The 15,508-nt window shown below is 53.3% G+C and overlaps 3 protein-coding genes across 3 annotated transcripts; 2 read left to right on the forward strand and 1 right to left on the reverse strand.

The window, feature by feature from the left end:
* Positions 1-3,334: 3,334 nt before the first annotated feature.
* Positions 3,335-7,349, forward strand: VDAG_10237 (SH3 domain-containing protein; the record flags this gene model as incomplete). Its single annotated transcript, XM_009659854.1, has 3 exons — positions 3,335-5,225; positions 5,297-5,356; positions 5,411-7,349. The coding sequence occupies 3 exons, from the start codon at positions 3,335-3,337 to the stop codon at positions 7,186-7,188; spliced, it is 3,729 nt and encodes a 1,242-aa protein (XP_009658149.1). The 3' UTR covers positions 7,189-7,349.
* Positions 7,350-11,030: 3,681 nt separating this feature from the next.
* On the forward strand, positions 11,031-12,711 carry VDAG_10238 (uncharacterized protein; the record flags this gene model as incomplete). The annotated part of the gene is made up of 1 exon (XM_009659855.1): positions 11,031-12,711. One exon carries the CDS (start codon positions 11,031-11,033, stop codon positions 12,396-12,398), a length of 1,368 nt encoding a protein of 455 aa, XP_009658150.1. The 3' UTR covers positions 12,399-12,711.
* A 206-nt stretch (positions 12,712-12,917) lies between these two features.
* VDAG_10239 (Spc97/Spc98 family protein) lies at positions 12,918-15,245 on the reverse strand (the record flags this gene model as incomplete). Its single annotated transcript, XM_009659856.1, has 1 exon — positions 12,918-15,245. The coding sequence occupies one exon, from the start codon at positions 15,243-15,245 to the stop codon at positions 12,918-12,920; it is 2,328 nt and encodes a 775-aa protein (XP_009658151.1).
* Positions 15,246-15,508: the final 263 nt, after the last annotated feature.

Raw genomic sequence — 15,508 nt, forward strand, 5'->3', positions numbered from 1 at the left:
AGGCTTATTTAAATAAATATCTAGATATAAGTCTTATATATACTTATAATAAACCCTTAAATATAATAAAGTATAGCGATTCTAGCTAGAGTAATATATTAGAAGATAGAACTTCTACCTTTAGATATATATTCTATTTAGGAATGAATAACCTTATAAGCTAGGTTTTAGCTAAATAAAAAGTAATAGCTTTATCTACTTATAAAGCTAAATATATAACCTTATACGAAGCCTCTAAGGAAACTATATATATTTTTTCTATTTTTTTAGAAATATCTAAAGGCCTAGGTTTAAATAAACCTAAAATACCTACTTTATTAATAGATAATAAAGGAGCTAAGAAAATAACTAAAAATCCTAAATTCTATAAAAAAGTTAAATATATAGATAGGTAATTCTATTATTACCGAAATCTATTAAAAGGTAAGAAAATATAGCATTTTTTTATATATACCTAGTATAATATAGTAGATATACTTATTAAGGGCTTAAATAAGATAACCTATAATACCTTATATAGATATATATAAATAGGGAGTCTAAATACTATACCTATAGACTATAAATAGCCTAAATATAGTAAAGTACTTAAAATTAAGTATTAAATAGGCTTTTTATCTTTAGATTTTCCTATTATAATATAAGATAGGTTTTTTATCTTCGGATTTTCCTATAATAATATAATATATATTTTTTATTTATTTTCTATATTATAGGGTTTTAATTTTTTCCCTATATATAATAATATTATAAGGTTTTATTTTTTTATCCTCTATATATACTATAAGCTATAAGCTATTATATCTATATACCTATATATATATTACTTTATAGGGGGGTATAAGAGTTATAAGGAGTTAGAGTCTTATAATTATTCTAATAGCTTAAATAAAAGCTAAACTATAATAATATATATATTATAAAATAGAGAAAATTTATAGCTATAGAATAATATAATCTTTATAATATTCTATAGAGCTATCCTCTACTAATAAGTATTTAAGATCTCTTATACTCTATTAGCTAGAGCTTAAAATCTAACTCTATTTCCCCTATAGGTCTAGAGATAGTCTAAGCGCTTTATCTATATATAGCTATTAAGGGTTAATCTATAATATATAGAGGGTATCCCTTAGACCTATTTTTTTAGGTTTTTAGATTTAATAATTATTTAATTCTAATTATATTTATAAATCCCCTTTATATAATAACTCCTATCTAACTTATATATTCTTAATTATTAAGAATAGATACTTTCTAAGATATACTTTATTCTTATTAGGATTAATCTAAGTATTTCTCTTAATTAATTATAACTTTCTTCTTAATTACCCTTCTACTTATTTACCTTCGATCTAAACGAAAAATATATTATTTTATAGCTCTTATTAAGGGCTATAAGAATCTTCGATCTATTTCTTAACTCGATGCCTCCTTCTTAAGATATAATTACTTTTATCTCTCCCTTCCTTTTATCTATTATTATCTCTTTATTCTATAACTAAGCTATTATGTATAGAAATGGCTACGGCTCTATTATGGCTAGTAATAGAGTCGGGTCTTAGGGACTAGGCAGGCGTCACGCTAGGAACATATAATAGATACTAGGTAGCTGTTCTATAGGTGTAAGATAGATAAATTGGTCTACCTGGGTTGGAAGGCCACGTAGGTATATATATAGGTAAGTGGGCACGGGCCTATAAGTCAGGCCACGTGCCCTAGGCAGTTAGGCCTTAGGCCACAGGCCTCAGGCAGGGCCATAGGCCAGGCCACGTGCCAGGCCACAGGCGGCCTCAAGGCACGGCCACAGGGCAGGCCCTTCCACCTAGCTATTCGTATCACTTTATATATCTATTTATATTAAAAGGGGATAAGGGATATATATCTCTAGTAATATACTAAGTATATAGGGATAATAATATTATTATTAACCCTTAATTATCTAATAATAGTAATATTATCTAAGAATATAGTATAGTGCCTTTTAATAAAGTAGGTTCGATCGATTAGTAATACTATAATAGATAATAATATACTTATAAAAGGTAAATATTAAGTAAGGGATTAGGTCGGAACTAATTAGATGCTCTATTATAGTTACTAGAAATAGGAATTAGTAAATATTTGCGCTTAAGGTATAGGGGCTTAAGTATTAGTATATTAGTTAAGTAGTAGATACGAAAAAGGTAATTCCGGTAAACCTTCAATAATGCATCTCCTCCCCTGATGCATAACCCCATTGCATTGCATTCCCAGACCCATTCTCCCACTTAGCTCGAAAAATAATGCAGCGTGCAGGAGCAGACATGCAGAGCAGGCTGATTGGCAGCTCTTTTTCATGTTGGGAGTATGTCGCCTGGGGTACCTTAGTGGGGTGAGAAAAAGTCTGTGGCCTGCAGGTCATCCTTTCAATAATGACTGTTGTTCCGGCAGGTGCAATATTTCTCCCAAAAGCCGATGTAATCTTCTTCACTTCGAAACGGGAGAGTCTTACCATGAACCCGAAGAAAGCCGCGTCCCACAAATCGCTTGGTGCCAAAGCTCACGAACTACTGGCAGCCCACCCCGGAATGGTTGGATGTTAATGGGTGCAAGCCACGCGGTCTTTGCAGGCTCCTCCTTGGTGACTACCTTACGCATACGTGAACAGCCAGCGCAATGCGGCAGTGCTTAATCCCATGGTCATATGATACGGTTTGAAACACAAGATACCTCGCTGGCGTACTTGCACGTGGTGCTGGCATGAGAGTTGTCGGGCTTTTGTGTCCCAATTCGGAACTATGCAATGCGTGTTACTGGTAAGCGATGGATGAGCTCTTGATGACGGATCCATCCATCTGCTTGGTGTGTACATGGAAGGCCAGCGGACGAATTGATAGCGCGATTCTTGGTAAAGCGAAGTCAGTACATGTTCATGACCTCAGTCCTAGGCCTCTGTCGCTGATCTTCTGAAGATTCCGCCCACATCCGGACAGAGGCAGGCTGGTGCCAGCTTATCACTGGGCTGTGACCTCATCAGGTCGAGCTACCTCGGACTAGAGTGGTACCCAGAGACACCGAGACAGAGGCGTGCAAGGATGGCAAGGTGAGGGAAGGTGTGGGACGCGGCCAAGGCAGCCTCGTCATTGATTGGCGCCCACCCCACTGCTCAGTGCCCAGTGCTCACGACCACGGGGCCCCACTGAGGAGCCCATTGTTGCCTCCAGCGGGACGACTCCTCTCTGTTGTCGCCTAACAACACCAAGCTCCCACTTCGCATCTCCAACCATCACCACCCCCCTCGTCCATTCGCCTGCCTGTCTGCCTTGCGAAGCATCGCAGATCCGAGGCAAACATGTCGGCTGTGCCCTTCAAAGTGAAGGCGCTGTACGAATATTCCTCTCCTCACGACGATGACCTGCAATTCCCTCCCGGTGTCATCATCACCGTAACCGAAGAAGAAGATGACGACTGGTACGTTGGCGAATATGTTGACGACGCCGGAACCAAGCACGAAGGAATCTTCCCCCGTAACTTTGTCGAGAAGTACGAGCCTCAAGCACCACCTCGACCTGTGAGAACTCGCACCAAGAAGGAGAACGAACCACCTGCTGCTGCGCCGTCCGAGCCCGCGGTTGCCGCCTCACTGCCTGCCTCTGCACATGCCCCGGTGCCTGCTCCGGCGCAGGAGCCAGAACCCCAATCGACCCGACAGCCTGAGCCAGAAGCCCCTCGTGCTGTGCCTGTTCCAGAGGAGAAGCCCGAGAAGGCATACAACATTCCAGAGCCCGCTCCCATCACTATACCCCTCTCGTCCAAGGCACCGGTAGCTCCGGCCGACGGCGCTGTTCAGTCTCCGAAGGAGATCACCCAAAGTCTTCCCGAGTCGACTGCCGCAGCTACTACGGAGCCTGCTCCCGCCCCTCCTGTGCCCAAGGCTGCCGAGCATGTCGCCTCTAGTTCTCCTCCTGCCGCGAAGCCCGTCCCGGCGCAGGCGAAGCTCTCGAGCGGCCCGCCCGTTTCAAACAAGCCGTCGAGCAATGCCTTCAAAGACCGCATCGCGGCTTTCAACAAGTCGGCGCCGCCTCCCGCACCCTTCAAGCCTAGTGGAATAGGTGCTGCCGGCTCTGCATTTATCAGGAAGCCCTTCGTCGCTCCGCCTCCAAGTCGCAACGCCTACATCCCGCCGCCTCAGCAAGCCCCCACTACGAAAGTGTACCGGAGAGAGGAAGATCCCGAGATCAAGGAGCAAGAAGCCGAGGCCCACGACAACGCGGAAAAGGCTGGCTTTTCCACCTCCAACGACCAAGACGACGGTGACTCTGATCAGCCCAAACCTACAAGCCTGAAAGAGCGTATTGCTCTGCTTCAGAAACAGCAGATGGAACAAGCACAGCGTCATGCCGAATCGGTCACCAAAAAGGAAAAGCCAAAGCGGCCGGCCAAGGCACGCACAGAAAGCCACGATGACCCAGAAGCCCCGACTGAGGGCACAGACGTCACCTCTCCTGTGCTGGAAGGTCCTGGCGCCGATGATGTCGGTGCGAGGACTTCGATTGACTCGGACAGACTTCCGCCTCCGCCGAGGCGGAAATCCTCCAAGGGCCCTGTGGAGCCATACCACGATGGAAATGAAGCCGATATGTCGGGGGCGGGTGACACGACTGAGGAACAGGAGGATCTCACCGAGCGTGAGGACAGCGATGAGAGGCCTCGCCGCATGTCTCGCATCCCTACGAACCCCGGACCTGTTCTTCCCCCTCGGGCGTCGATCGATAAGACTGCCGCCAAGGATGGCTCTGATGTCGTAGAGGAGGAAGCCGCGAATGAAGAGGAAGAGGAAGATGATGAGGATATCGACCCTGAAGCCCGGAGAAAGGAAGAGCTCCGTGCCAGGATGGCAAAAATGAGCGGAGGTATGGGCATGATGGGCATGCATTCGCTGTTTGGTGGTCCAGCACCAGCCAGTGCACCGCCCAAGAAGAAGAAGGCCGACAAACAACACGCTGAAGAAGCCGAGGAGGCAGCATCGCCCATCAGCGCAGCGCCTCCAGTACCTGTGCCAGGCATGATGGCGCTGCCCGGCATGAGCGCCCCTCATCGTGTTTCCGAACCTACCGAAACCGAGGAGCCGCAGTCGCCCAGGTCGCCCACTTCGCCTCGTGCACCTCCCCCGCCTCCCGCACGCCCTACGGAGGATGTCGAAGAGGAGGACGATGTCGCTCCTCCCCCTCCAGCGTCCAGACGTAAGAATTCTTCGGCGCGAATAAGCATACTTGTGATCTAACAAGACAGCAGCCTCTTTCGCAAGGCTTAGCTGCGCCGTCCTCCCATCCCTGGCAGGCAGACCAGCCCTCTCCTCCTGTTCCTGTCGAAGGTAGGTTCTGCTGTGTCGGTAGTCCCGCCTACCTTGAACTGACTGAATCCATAGCCCGTCCTGTTCCTGCACCTCCTCCGGCATTAGCGTCTCAGAGCGAAGGCTCTGAATCCGGCGACGAGATGTCGGGTGCTGTTCACGATGCAACCAGATCGGATGTCTCCGGGCCTGCGGCTAGATCCCCTCCGGCCGCCCCGATATCACCTATCTCGGCTCGTCCGCCGCCCATTGTCCCAATCTCTGGCGACGAGACTTCGTCGTCACCGCCCATGGCAATGGCGCCTCCGGCCCCAAGCAAGCGCAACAGCCGCCCGCCACCGCCAATTCCTGGCGCAGCACCCGCGGTGCCCGCCGGCCAAACCAGATCCCCTCCTCCTCCGCCACCTGGAGGTCCATTGAGCCGGCAGTCAACGCTAGACACGTTGTCTACTGTTCCGCTGTCTTCCGGAAGACATGTGGAAGGTGATGACGAGGAAGTGACAGAGTACGAGGGAGATTACGACACAGACATTGCATCTTCCGCGCCGCACAAGGATGCCCTCAAATCCCATGCTAGGGACTCGAGCATTGAAGATGTCACCCCAGTCAGGTCACCTGCGACCGATGCGCCTCCGCCTTCATTCCCACCACCCATTCCGTCTGGTACTGCTCCCAGAGCGGTTCCTCCCCCGGTCCCAACACAAGCACCTCAAGCGCCCCCGCCTGTACCATCCCAGGCACCGCAACCTCCTCCCGCAGACAAGCGCCGTTCGGTGGATGTCCCACGCGCAGCTCCGCCACCTCCACCTCCTGGCAAGGAGGCAGCGACGCCATCGCATGATGAGGAATATGACCCTTACAACTACTCTGCACCGCCAAGGACTAGCACCTATGGCCAGCGAACCCCGAAAATCGAAGAAGAGGCCTACTTCCAGAGCCCCCCTCCTCTGCCTTCGCCTGGCCCCCAGACGAGGGCCCCACCACCAGCACCGCCGGCCAACCGTGCTCCCGGTCGTCAATCTTTGGATGTGTCGAGGCCGTCTGTGAACATCAGGAGGTCCATAGACGCACACCGCCCGTCCATGGAATCTGGGTTCATTGCTAATGATATTGATCTCGCAACACAGAGCGGATGGTGGCGTCAGGCCAAGCAGGTTCCGCCAGTGCTGCAAGGCCGGCGCGACTTGTACTACGAATCGGACGAGACGACTTCGAACCACCAAGGCGCAACGATTGTCACTCGTACCATCTACGTGCTGTTCCAGGACTATTCACAGACAATCATCACAGTGGCCTTTGATCCCAACGACCAGTCGGATATCGAGGCAGAACAGCGACATGAACCTCCTCCGCGCGCGCTGCGCCAGGACCAGCTCGAGGAGGCATACGAGCGATACGGGCGTGTGATCGCCAACGCCGTCACATCTAAGAAGGACTCTGTCATTGGCGATGGCACCCCTCAGGCTTTGGTCCACGAGCTTCTCCGCCCGTTCCAGGACGTGCTGTTACCTGTGGGCACCCGCGGATACGGTGCTCTAGTATACTCGAATCTCGCCAACGCGTCCACGCAGCAATTCGACGAAATCAGGGCGGGTGATATCGTCTCGATCCGCAACGCCAAGTTCCAGGGCAAGCACGGCCCAATGCACGCAAAGTACACAGCTGAGGTCGGCAAGCCGGATCACGTAGGTGTTGTGGCCGAGTGGGACGGAACGAAGAAGAAGGTGCGCGCATGGGAGCAGGGCCGGGAGAACAAGAAGGTCAAGATGGAAAGCTTCAAGCTTGATGACCTACGCAGCGGCGAGGTCAAGGTCTGGCGCGTGATGCCGCGCAGCTGGGTTGGTTGGACGTAGATTCGACGAGCGACCGGGCCTGTTTGAGGACATTTTCTTGGAGCAATGGCGGGGTCGTATCGTTGACTTGCCCTTCGCTTTGTTCGTTTAGTGGCATCCCTTGCTACAGTCCCGACTGACGTACGTAGTGGTTCGAGAACATGATGACTTCCTGGAGTTTCAGGCTTCTGTACCTACAAAGCTTCACATCATGATGTATGTCTGTGGCCTACCTCAACTACTATACCTACCTAGGTGCCCTATAGGAGGTCTGCGGGGTAGATCTGCTCATGTCAGCTGGCGTGCGTGGCTGGAATGATGACATCGGACATGGGCCAGCCTGCAGTGCCTTCCTCTCGATCCCGCCTCAGCCACGGGGATACGTCCAAGAGGCGGCGACTCGCCTCTACAAAGTCGCCAGCCGAGCATCCCCCGCCAAAGGGTATCGAATGGCCATCGCGTCGACGGTGTCCACGCCGCAGATGGATCTGCGACTCCTCCACGATCGTCACACTAGTCGACTCGGCCTAGAACCAGTCGGTGAGACGCCAGGACGGCGCGCCGTGTCGATCTCTTGACCGGTACCCAGTCGCGACTGGTTGTCGGCGACCCTGGATGTCTGGTAGGCCGAGTGGACACGCCAATAATCGCGAGGTCAGATGGAACTTATCGTTGGGAGCTGTGGAATTTCGATTGCTCAAGATGCTGTCTGAGAGGGTGAGATGATTCGACTGGCGGAAGGAATCAGAAGTGTACAGTACTTTCACGTATTCTATACTATCCTCCTTAGCCAAACATGCTTCTCATCCCTAAAATCACAGCGTTGATGATGTTAGGTCTGACCCCTGACGGACGTCTTTGCGAATGGACTGAACGCCATGCCGTGCATGTTACCTTTCTGCCCTTCTTACTACTATGACCTAATATACCTCTATCCATCTTATGTTGATCGCTGCCGGAAGATAGCGTTCTTCCGTGCATATGCCGACGGCAGCCTTCCCCGCGGAGTTTTCCAGCAGCACAGCATCCATCGATGCCCCGCCCTGATATCATTGTGCCTCGCTCTGGAACCTGTCGTTTGCTCCACGATTAATGCCTCTGTCCCAATTCCAATGCATGTTATAAACCAAAATATCTGACTCATTTTCCTCTCGCGCGGGTCACGATTACGAATGAGGAGCTGCGCATATGCCACGAAGGCTGGCGGCTGGGAGACTGGGAATGAGAATGCAAGACAATGGGGGTATGCACCTGGGGAGGGCATGCATCATTAAAGGGTCACTAGAAATTCCTTGTTTAGCATTTTACTACGGCATCGTCCGGATGCTTACTGACCAAGCTGACGTACTAGGCATTGAAGATCCATGGGGAAATGTGTGGTTACGACAGTGTGTGACAAGACAATCAGCGTCGAGGGCGAAACACCTAGTGTGGGTGGTGTAAGAGAAGCCATCACCAATAGAACAGCAGAAAGGCATTGGACCTGTTGACTGGTGCTTCGCGCCGTGGGTGACGACGCCAGGAAAGTATAGCCCTTGTTCAGCCCGCACTTCGACCAGGTAGGCGATCGAAAGAGACGACTGTTGCCCGAACTGCGCTGAGCATATGCAGCCCCCTGAGAGAGGAACAGGGAGCTCCCTGAGGCGTACGTAGTACGACGCCCAGCAGAAGGGTCATCCCGAGGACCCGGCATCGCATGGACATCTAGTTGCCTATGCCGCCGCAGATATGCAGCCGCCCAACGGTTCGCAAAGTTGGGCCGCCAGAGGGCTTACACGGCGGAAGACCCAGATGTCCAGTGACAACATGGCTGTGCCAGGACGTGCTGTGGTCCAACGAAAGACGTCGGGAGCTTATGAGCCCTGTTTGGTATATGATCAGGTAGCCAGCCACAGTGTCCACGACGGCAGCAAGAGCACGTGCAGTATGAGAGGCTTCACAGAGGCGGGCGGCGGGCGGCAGAGGGCCCTGTCGGGCCAGCGAATGAGAAGCTGACACGGCTGTGACCCAAGGCTCGATCGAGGGCGACCTGCAGAGGACCTTTGGAAAGGGTGTGTAGGCGCAGTGGTGTCATTGCTGTGGTTTCCCGTTAGCGAGAAGAATTGCACATCGGGAGGGCTTCAGTATGAAGAACACCAGCCCCAAGTGCCCGAAGTTCATGTCTGTCGAGGCAGGGCGAAACCTGCCCGAACCGATCAGAGTTCCGCATTTGTTCTCGATTTGGTTATCAAAGGGCCGTCAGAAGCACAGGATCACCAGGGGAGTTGTAGCGATGGTACCGTGTCCGGATCCTCAGCACCCCTTGATGGGGCGTGGTCCATGTGATGTATCAAGCAAGTCGTCAGACAAGCGGTACATTGCCCATGGCAACGAAGGCATTCGTCAAGTTCAATGCATTGTCGCCATCATTTGGACGCTCGCAAGGGGAGGGACAGCGTCGTGGGAACTCAGAGAAAAGAAAAGACAAGAGGCCATCGTCATGTTGGCGGTGTGATGCAAGAATGGTCGGTCGTCTTTCTTCTCGTTTGCCTCTTCGTCCTGAAGAGGGCCAACTCTATCTCTCCAAATGAGGTCATGCCGCGTGCGCTGTGTCCTGCTGAGAGACATGTCAGCGTGCCTATCTGTCTCAGAACGGCGGCTGCATCGTGCGCAATGCTGTACGAAATGTCTTGGACATCGGCTCAAAGACGTCAGATGGGGCATGTTTCTCTGTCGCCTTCCGTTTCCGTTGACAGACTCCCGTGTGTGAAGGAGCCGATGGTGATGAAGGTCGTGGTGGAGTTGGTTGGGTGTGGTGGATTGATGGGGGCAGGCAATGTAGGTAGGCCGCCAACTCAGGGTTGGCTTGGGTCTCGACGACGACTGGCCTGACTCAGGTAGCAGGGACTTGGGTACTTGCAGCAGGCGTGGGGGCTGCAGTTGGCAGATGTCCCTGGCCTGGATGGGAAGCCTGGATGGGAAGCCTGGATGGGAAGCCTGGGAGGGAAACTCGGGACGCGACCTCACGGTACAGCCCACTACCCATGTACGCACTACGGTACGGTTGGTAGGTACCTAGACCCCTGAACATGCCACAACGGCACGCCCAACGCCTGATCTTTTCTCAGACCCCCCTGCTACGGCCGGGCCCAGACGGAGTTGCAGGCTGAAGCAGGGGAGCCGTAGTCACCACATGGTGGCTCCATCGACCATCGCATCGACCCGTCCATCCCATGTCTTTGCCGTATTGGGACTCTTTCCGGGAGCTACCTGAGGAACAGGTGCGAATGGACGGCGATCCTTCTCCCCGGACATGTCAAGCCATGTCAAGCCCCTCGAATGATGCACGGCAGGCAGATGATCTGGCTGCGGATGCTTAGGTAGCCCCCAGGTGGCTCGTTGCCAGCAGAACATAGGAAGTTCCACTTCAGTCTGCGCAATTCCTGCCGCCATTTGCCTTGTCTTTACCAAACAAACTTGTTCCATCCTCATCCACCCCCATCAGCTGCTTTTCTCCCCAAAAAGACTCGGCACCTGAGATTAGGCCCTGTCCGCCTGCCCTCCAAGCCCCCTTCACTCTTGACCCTGTCTCTACCAACGATTTCCATCCGCCTCGGCCTGGCCTGAACCAGGGAGACCCCATCTATCCGTGTCTGTTGCCTGCCAAGTGGGCACCTTCGGTCTCTTCTGAGTGCCCCAGCCATACAACAACTGCCATCACTTCTTCCACCCACCACCACCACCGCTGCCACTACCAATTCTTCAGGCATAAAGCAATACATTACTATATCTCTTCACACCTAAACACCAACCTGCCAACATCACCCATCTCTACACCTTCCTCCTCCTTCTTCCACACCGTACGCAGTACATCACACATCACCATGCCCAACGCATCCAGGAGACCAGGACCCCGAATTATCACCTACAGTCGGCCGCCTCGTGCCAGCACCGAGTCCTGCGACTCATACGAGACATATCACTCCGAAAGCACCGCGCCAACATCCATATACGCCAGCACCCAGGCCTCGGTCAAGGAAGCTGGCCCTGTTGCCAAATTTCAGCCAGTCTACGAAGAAGACATCTCGCCCTCAACCAGGTGCTGTCCGGGGGCCTCTGTCGACACCTTTGACTCGAGTCTCGCCTCCGAAAACGACCTTTGCCGGGAGATCGACCTGGAGAGCTACGATGACAATGAAAGCCTCCCCTTGCCCGTCTACCACCAACGGCATCTAGTCGATTCCGCTATTCCACCGTCCAACGCCCAGGACTTCGCCAAACTCTTTCCTTCCATGGAAAGGCTTTCCATACGGCATGACGATTCCACGCCAGACGGCAATCTCAACCTCCGAGTCGATACCGCCGTACCCGGTCGTCGCCGCCTCGCCATTCAGCTCTTCCATCTGCGCATGCACGACCTGGCTAGGAGAGACTTCTCTTTGAGGCGATACTGCCGGGACTCAGGTCGTGAGATCTGCAGCTGTAAGCGGCAGTACGATCTTCCGTCTCTTGGAGAGCGTTCTGGCATGCAGCAATCCATGACCAATGCCTTTAAGGCTCTTGGCGGTCACAGAACGCTCTCGCATGCCAGTTCCGGCGTCAACTCTTCAGCCAGCAACGTGAGGCCACAGTCTGATATGTCGCATGACAAGAGTCCGATCCTCCACTCTTCCAACCGCTCCCTGTCCTTCCAACACCAACCAAAGAGCGAACCCGTACCTACCAACACCATGAAGCTCGAATTCTCCAACTATGCCCGCGTCGACATATCTAGACGAGGTCACAGCGGTTCCAAGCGCTATGAATTCGAGTGGTGGGGACACAGCTATCAGTGGCGCCGCGTGCTAGACAGGAATCTCGGCGTCGTCTCCTTCCACCTCATTCAGGATGGCGTCTCGAACCGACCTGTCGCTCACATTGTCCCCGAGACCCGTTCGCCAAACCAGGTTGAAAGCGACGAGAGCGCCGGCGACTGGGTGCCTCCGTCTCACATGTGGATCAGCGACCAAAGTATCATTGACGCCGCGACCAACGTCGCCGATGTCGTCGTAGCCACAGGTCTCATTGCTCTCGTCGATGACTGCATCAAGCAGCGCTGGCAGACGGGGAAGCATCAACACCGCTTCAACCTGGGAGCGTCTTCCACTGCCGATCATGGCCCAAAGGCATTTGTTCACAGTCTCTTCCATCGCCGCTCATCTGAGCCGCGCGCCCAACCGAAGCGTCACGGGAGAACTGTGTCTATCTACTGACCTGTTCCTCCATGTTCGAAGGCGTCATCATTTAACAGATCATGTTTTGATCGGGGTTTCATTTTGTTAGTTTGCACAACCTCAACCATGCCATTCAGGAAGCGTGCACGACGCTCATGTGTAATATATCATAACCTATAGCCAGAGACGAGGATTGCGTCTTAGGAGGTATGCTAGGTGGCGTTTGGGAAAGGCGGTTTCTGGGTACGAAGCTCTACAGGATCTGAGCCAGAAGCGATGCAGGGGAACTGTATCTGCAATGAAATTAATGACATGACGAGTGGTGGCAGAATGAAGTCGCTTCCTATTTTCACCATTCTCCCAAAACTGCAGAGGGGCATCAAGCAGAATAAGCCACAACGTTACAGTACCCGAGTACCAAAACCATCATTGACATTTTGTGAAGAATGAGCCTGACCGTGTCCCGCAAACGCCGAAATACACGCCTGGAGCCGGAGACCTGCCAGCGCCCTACGCGACAGCCCCGCCGAGCTACCGGCTTTGAAAAGCAACCGGTCGCTAGAACACATCGCCAAAGAAGCCCTTCGGATCCCCGAACCAACCGCCGAAATCAAGCTTCATCAGCAGCCTCTCGACGCCGCCGACGCGGCGGGGCGTGTACTCCCCCTCCTCGGCACCCCAGACGCCGTCCATCTCATCCGTGCCAGAACCGCCGTCGAGGCCCTCGGCGAACCCCGAGTCGGCCTCGAGGGTCCTCAGCGCAGCAATGACGTCCTCGATGCCTACCTTGACGCGTCCCTCGACGTCGCGGAGGGCGGCGGCGACGCTCCTCTCCTCCGTCTCGAGGTCGACAAAGGCGTCGACGACGCCGGCGTCGGCTTCGAGATCCATGGACGTCCAGATACTGTGCAGGCGGTGGACGAGGGCGACGAGGTGGTCCGTGCTGACGAGGAGCGTGAAGAGGGTGTCCGTGTATGGCGTCGACGTGAGGAGCAGGCGGTGGGAGAGGGCGAGGAGGTAGCGTGCGTGGGCTGTCGCGAGAGACTGCGGGTCGTGTTGCTGCTGCTGCTGCTGTTGCTGTTGCTGCTGGGAAGGGGAAGACGGGCTGGAAGCTGTGGAAGGCATGAGCCAGATGTCCTCATCTTCGTCACTGTAGTTTCCGGGTGCCGCGGCTCGGCTTGCTGATGGAGCTTGACCTGCGCTGATGTCGCCGTGCTTTGCCTCGCTCGACGTGAGCCATTGGTGGAACCCGTCCCAGAGCCCGGCGACGACCTCGGTCTGGAGATAGGCCTCTGTTTCTGCGAGGAAGAATATGGCGGCGCTCGCTGTGACCCAGGTGCTGCGCATGGCATTGGAACGTGCCATGTGGCGCTCACGAAGCAATGTCACCTTTGATCGACCGCCGCGGGTACTGCCACCTGGCGGTCCAGGTGGTGCAGGATGATGCCGTCGAAGGCTTGTAATCTTCCACAAGTCCGTAAGGCGTATGTGCGCCCGGCGGATAGAGAGTAGGTATGAGTTGATGGTTGAGTAGATCTGTAGGTCGGATGGAGCCAGGAACATGTCGAGGGGCGAAGGGATCTGCATCGTCAGCACCACAGGCACTGAGAAGAGGAGGTTGCGGAAAGGAGTTGTTGCGAGCGACCGTGACCTCTGCGGTGCAGTGACCGACCCGACCTTCACGGGGCTTGCTGGTTTGGACTTGGTGAGGTGCAAGCGCAGCAGGTCACGCCCCAGCTCGAGGCCTTCGTCTTCGTCTGCGTGCTGTCCTTGCATCAGCCCCATCGCCGCCCACGTCTTGGCCAGCACCGCTGTGACTTCGCCCTCTTTCAAAGCGAGGGTCCCAAGGCCTTCTCGTTTGTCGTACGCGAGATTATCCGCTCGTTTCCATCGGCTCCGAAGCTTCTCATCTGCTTGTTGTGTCAGAGCCATGGCGAACTCACCGCGACCGAGAAGGAAGAATTCGCGCAGCAGGCGGAGGATCTCGACAACTCTGCTCAGTGGTAAGAGCTTTTGAAGCGTTGTCCTGGATAGGCTCACGCGGAGAGCGGTGATGGCTCTTGAGAAGCTCGCTGTGTTGAGCGGATAGGCCAGGCTCGAGAGCTCCCGGAGTTGTGATGAGAGGTGGTCAAGCCCCATGAGGCCCGAATCGACACTGCTCTTTACGCGGACGTGGTTCAGCGATTTGCCGATGAACAACATGGAGGCTGCTGTCGTAGGCGTGACAAACTTGGGAAGCAGTGATGGTGTGATAACAAAGTCATGATCGCCGTCCTCCGCCAGTCGGACGAAGAAGTCGCCCTCGCCGTGACTCGGCAATCGGCCGTAAAGAATCCAGGCAGACACCTGCTTCAGCCATGCCGTCTCGGCAACCTTGACCAAAGTTAGAGCCGTCTGCTCAATGTCCATGTATCCGCTCTGCAGCTCAGTGCGCAGTCGATCAATCAGCTGAGCGCCGCAGCACTTTCCACCTTTGTGCTTGCCCAGAATGAACTGGACCACCTCTCTCAGCCACTCCAGACGCCTGGTCCATCCTGAGAACTCCCCAATGACAGCGGTCAAGGGTACGATATTGTAGGCGCCCACTAGACTCGAATCATGCCGCAAAATCGTCTCTTCCACCTCCAAGACTTTGCGCTGAAAAGCAGCCAGATGAATCGACTCGATTGCCGTTGCAACGGCCCGGCATATAGTCGAGGGGTGTTCTGCCGAAATCTGGGCCGAGTGGCCCAGGAGCTTGATGTTCAAGTCACTCAGATGTGCGGCGGTTGCGAGGAGTTCGCGTTCGGGGGGCGAGATGGCGGCAAAAGCGTTGGATTGGATGCCATCGGTTCGCAGGAGCGGTGAAGGGTGCCCGGACAAGGACAGGAGGATTTCGTGCAGCATAATGGAACGGGCGAACTACGATTGCAATCAGATCATCGTTGGGCGAAGGAGACATGGAGCAGAGTGACATACGAAGCACGCGACGGCAGCGTCGTTTCCGCTGGCCTCTTGGACCGAATCGAAGTGGCTAGGTCGTGTATGAGAAGAATGATACTGCCAAAGATCTCGAAGCGGCACATTGAGCTCGATCGTTTGTCGTGGAGCTGCCAGATAGTCCCCCCCGCCAAAATCCTGGTGGGGGTGGTGGTCCTGTTCGGAGATGC

Source organism: Verticillium dahliae, genomic scaffold (assembly GCF_000150675.1).
Source record: "Verticillium dahliae VdLs.17 supercont1.34 genomic scaffold, whole genome shotgun sequence".
In the NCBI taxonomy this organism is placed as follows: Eukaryota; Fungi; Ascomycota; class Sordariomycetes; order Glomerellales; family Plectosphaerellaceae; genus Verticillium; species Verticillium dahliae.